The sequence below is a fragment of the Prorops nasuta genome, unplaced genomic scaffold (assembly GCF_024137725.1).
Source record: "Prorops nasuta isolate Cenicafe-Biocafe unplaced genomic scaffold, Cenicafe_Pnas_1.2 PNAS00009, whole genome shotgun sequence".
Taxonomy (NCBI): Eukaryota; Metazoa; Arthropoda; class Insecta; order Hymenoptera; family Bethylidae; genus Prorops; species Prorops nasuta.
Genome location: NW_027116806.1, coordinates 8,126,425 through 8,131,672, shown reverse-complemented (window position 1 = coordinate 8,131,672; position 5,248 = coordinate 8,126,425). Strand labels below are relative to the sequence as shown.

Here is a 5,248-nt window from a genome sequence, read left to right as displayed (position 1 = left end):
CTAAAGGAGCGCGTGGCGACGACTGAGCAGGGAGATTGTAGGAGCACGAGTTAAGAGTGAGCCGAAGTGTGTCGGTGTCTACCGAACAATCCCGAAGCTTCATTTCAAATACCAAAACTCACCTCTCTCTTCCTCTCACCCCTTTTCTTCCCCTCTCCTCCTCCTCCCCCCCCCCATCCCCCTTGGTACGTTATTGTTTCATTTGATTGATCTCGATCCCACACAGAGGAAGAATCTTTCTCATTTCTCGTTACACTCTAATTAACAGCATAATACCTAATAGTCTCTTTAAAGATCTTTAGTAGCTTAGCTTATTCTCAAAGTAATTTTTTTCTCAAAATTTGCTCTGAAAAAGTACTTACCCTTGCTCGAACAAAAGAATATACATTAAAATAAATACTGTCCTGCATAGAAACTCGTTGTATAGGAATGAAGTAATTTTATAAAGTTTCACGTGGTGTGCTAGAAATTTTATGGACTATATCGGTGCAGCAACCTTAAGTCATTTTCTGCTTTTCACGAAGAAAATTCCATTTGATTTTCTACATAAAAGCAAGCAAGTGATTCCTGCAATAATGAGCACCAATTGCATATTATAGATGCTGAAGATCTCACCAGTAGCATTGCAACTGGTCTTGACAACTTTTTGTAGAATAATGTAACTCGGTAGCTGGTATGAAAGATGAGTAGGCCAGATTTCTTCAATGCTCGCATAAAGTGTAAGCTTATATTAGCGTACATATACTTATACTTGTATATATATACATATCGTACAAAGTTTACACAGTTATCATAGGAAAATATGACGAATGTGGATCACGTTAAATTCAGAGTGGTATAGTTCAATCATCGTATGTTAGAGTTCGACATTGCGAGGTTGAAAGTGGTAGAACAAAATTCCTCCAATTTCTCACAATAAATTATTAACGCGTCCGACGATTTTTCTAAGAATTTAATTATCTCAAAAATCACTCAGTTTTCGACATTCCAATCTATATGTCATATCAGCTAACTCGAGACTCGAGTCAATTAAATACCTAACATCCCACGGGAATAACTATGGAAGAAACAATAATAGATTGAAAATTTAGCAGGTAGCATGTAAATCTTATAATTGAACGAATAAATTTACTGCAGACTTAAAGAAGAAACTGCGCAAGCCAACCGATAATAGGGCGATAGTAAAACGCATGGCGCGGCAGAAGAGAGAATTCATTTTTACGGCACGTTGCAGCAGCACAATTAAGTTTGCTTTGCCAACTACTCGAAATAAACGTATATAGTATAATAATGACTATCAGCGAACCGGTCAGTACAGTACACGTGTATTCTTCCTATCATTTACGAATACTTTGCCCTAAATGCACAATTGATGGAATTATGATGTTTGATTCGACCGCGAGATAAAAATTACAAAGTGATAAGTATAATTGCTAGATATAAAGAAAATGAGCTTATCTTGAATAATCAACCCACATGAGTGAATTTTTATTCCATCGTCTCTATTATATAATGATTTTATAACATTAACAACCGATAAGACGAAATACCGAAAAAAAGCTCCAGCCGGAAATCGCGCAGTGCGCGCGCGCGCACTCTCTCAGAGTTATTAAAAGTTGTAAGCAGAAGGCGTTTACAGTTTACAGTGCTGCTGCACCGCCTGCGCGTTGCTTTAAGCAGCAACACGCCTTTTAGGTGTAGTATGTACCAGTACGTATGATCTCCTCGAGCTTTCCGCAGCCGTAACTTTCGAAAAATATGTTATTACGCGTGGCAGGCGTAGCGGTGCAAGCTATAAGTAAGTCCCGTATAGTATGCAATGCAGCCCCAGACTGGGAATAAGGAATTACTCTTCGGAGAGAAACCAATGCTACCGTAAATAACGTATCAATCTGCATAATTGCCATTTATTCCCTCTATATAGTTGGAAGTTCTGTATAAGAAAACTAGGTGGTGCGTCTGGGTTATCTTGCTTCGAGTATAAGTCGCAGATACACAGAATATTTCTGTATGTGTAAAAGGATAGGATATAAAGGAACAAAATGGGACAAAAAATGATTTAGTTTTGGCAAATGTGCGCGGATCGATACTTGCACCGTAAATATTACATCATTGCGTTCGGTGAGCTTGTTTCTTTTTTTCTCCTTATATTATTGTCCGACGAATTCCGTGCAGCGCTACACGGATCGTTGGTGGCTTCACGTGAACAGAAGCAATAAAGACGTCAGGATAGAGTAGTATTGGAGAGTGGGGCGAAATTTCTCACGTTTCTCGGTGTGTACGACGCGAGGGTAGTGTACACGTATAGTGAATAATTTCTTTTTCTTGCCATTCTGCCTGCTGATATTATCTCCTTCCGCGTATCGTTTCTCTCAAGCCGAATATTAGCCGACATGGCCCCCTTTGCGTTTCCTCGGTTCCTCTCCCTCGCTGATGTACCATTATTTTGCAGCGCGTAACGCGATATTTTGCTAAATTTACTGCAAGTTTATTTCAGGACTTTTGCGTGCGCGGTTTAACGGATTAATAAAAATTCTGTACATTTTTTGTTTATCATAGATATTTATAAGGTATGAGTATACAAGTATATACTGTATAATTATACAGAATTATCCGGCGAAAAGACATTTTGGTCCAGGAGTAATTTGAAGCCGCAAGCTTTATTAATACAGATGAAATCATTTTGATTGAATTATTAAGAGAACAAGGGAAAAAGGTGAAACACTAATGGGATACTTCCATCAGCATAATCCTGTTAAAATGTTTGTGGTTTGCTCGGTAGGTACGTTATAGTAGCTGGTAAATTATTTCCTCTGAAATACCTGCGGTTCGATGGTAGCTTGCCTCTTGCTCGGCTCGGCTCAGCTCGACTCGACTCGACTCGACTCTTGGCTCGACTCGACAAATTTTATTATTATTCGTTCGATTGCTATTGTTTTATGACTCTATATATATATATATATATATGGTACATATTTTTCACAGGTGTGTCATGTTGTTTAAAAAATATTGAGCTATGTTATGTTATTCTTGTTGCGTGGGTACATTCCTATGTGGTGTGACGGTAATGTATGGTATGACCAATTAGTGTCAGAGACACGCGCGATTTCAGCTTTTACAACCAAATCACAGTCACGTATTTTGTAGACTTGACCTTTGTAGTGCGTGTATATAGTCCCCTGCATTCACCCACATTCACCTCTTGGCTATAAAGACTAAGTCCTCGAATTCTGGCATCATTAGTTAGGTTAATAATCATAATCTTTGGTATTAGTATGCCTATATAAAACAAATGATACTCGGCACAGCAAAGCAAACTTGGTTGAACGGGGACGACGAACGGGACGACGACAATTCACATTAGTCACTTTAATAGAAACTCTGATGAAACTTTGAAATGAAATTATCAAACCTACGTAAATAAAAATTATTAAAGAAAATTCTCGTTGTCTAATAATTCAATATAAAAAAAGTGTAAAAGAGAAAGAAAATGCAAAGGAGAGTTGGTGTAAAGTCGGCAATAAAAAGATCCAACAGCCTTAAAAAAGAGAAAAAGTCGAATAGTCTGCATGTAGTGCTACCAGTGTCAGTGTCGATTAATTCCAAAAAACGGTAAGGTGTCAAGAGTGTAAAAAAACTTTTCTTGATTTTTTAACTATTTTATGTCAACTATGACGATCGATACGATAATAATAAAAATAGCTGATAAAAGATTGATTTGGTTCTGGTTTTTGGACAGCTTTAACAGGGAATGGATAACTACAAAGGATCATACGCGAGCTAATAGTTATTTATAGAATGTTTCAACTACGCTCAATAGTACCTGTGAGAGTCTTATCAACGAAATGGTCGTTTCTGTAAATAATGACCAAGTGTAATTCACGCCTCATGCTATACACACATTATTATTAATCGAGTTAATTTAGCACTGAAGCCAACACGTTTCTATTTATTAGCCCAATTATGCAGAAACACAAAATCTTTCAAATAAGAGCTTTTGAATTTCAAGGAGACTATAAGATTATGTCATTGATTTGACCTTGAAAGCTCGCTTCTACCTTACATTAAATTCATTTTATTTACTTTTTAATACATGCTACACTATATTTTTTTAGTGCATGTTTTTGCAATTTATTATAAGAGCTTATAAAAATATTAAATTAGACACTGTTAAAGTGGTGTGTATGAACGTTACGCATACACACGTTCATCCACCTTTAATTTAAAAATAAAATAATTCCCAAGCACTTGTGTATGTAGCTTAAATGACACATTGATAATATTTGTTGAAAACTCTCAAGGTCAGCTATAAGCACATACGATAAAAATTATAATATATTATTCCATTGAAAAAAGTCAAGGTAACCTTTATGCAACCAATGAATGAGCTTTCTAGGTGAAATTGATAACAGATTATGACCATCTTGAAACCAAACGAAATATTTTTGTTTGAATCATTAACTCCTCCGATTTCTTTTTCTTATTAATATATAATTTTTCAGATAATTGCTTAAAGCGATTAAAATGACACACTCCTGGTCGAGTAGACATCCTTTTTTTATATAGCTAAGATAATGAAAAAAGCTGTTTCGATCAGTTTCTGGGAAAATGCTGCTGCATAGCTTACACTTAATTGGCTGTAGAAGTGAGTGACGCAAAATAATCAAGTAGCAGCCGCACGCCGCCACAGCCACCACTGTCGCCGTAGCGCGCGTCAATCTGACACGTGCTTCAATTCAATTCAAACTGCGAAAAGCGCTATATATATAATTATAAATATCAGGATGATGTACATTAAATAGGCATTACTTGATAGCTTTGAACCTTTTCTCTTCTCATATTCTCGTACGAATATTTAAATAAAAATATCATTACCACCTGCGGAAATGAAATTAATTATTTCTACATACATGTAAATAGTATCAAGTGATTTTTCAGCATGATGCTAAATTCAGTAAAAGCCCGATAAATAACTTGTGTTTCACCCTTTCAGTCACGTGCGCTCTGCTTGCAGCAGAATTTCTTCGAAGAGAATCATCTCGAGCAGCAAATCATTGAAAAAATCATCGAGTGAGACAGAATCGATCGACCAAGACTCAGAAAAGACGAAGAAGACTACCGAAGCTGCGGAGAAACCGGCAGAATTACCGAAGGACTTGGCTGCGCACTTTGGCTGCTTTTATGGATTGGAAGAGATTCAGCCGAAACCCAGCAAATCCTTAGCCACGGGAACTTCTATGCAGACTGA

The 5,248-nt window shown here is 36.9% G+C and overlaps 1 protein-coding gene across 1 annotated transcript; it reads left to right on the top strand.

Moving 5' to 3' along the window:
- Window positions 1-3,340: 3,340 nt before the first annotated feature.
- On the top strand, window positions 3,341-5,248 carry LOC136776218 (uncharacterized). The gene is made up of 3 exons (XM_066731597.1): window positions 3,341-3,612; window positions 4,994-5,211; window positions 5,244-5,248. Exons 1-3 carry the CDS (start codon window positions 3,491-3,493, stop codon window positions 5,246-5,248), a joined length of 345 nt encoding a protein of 114 aa, XP_066587694.1. The 5' UTR covers window positions 3,341-3,490.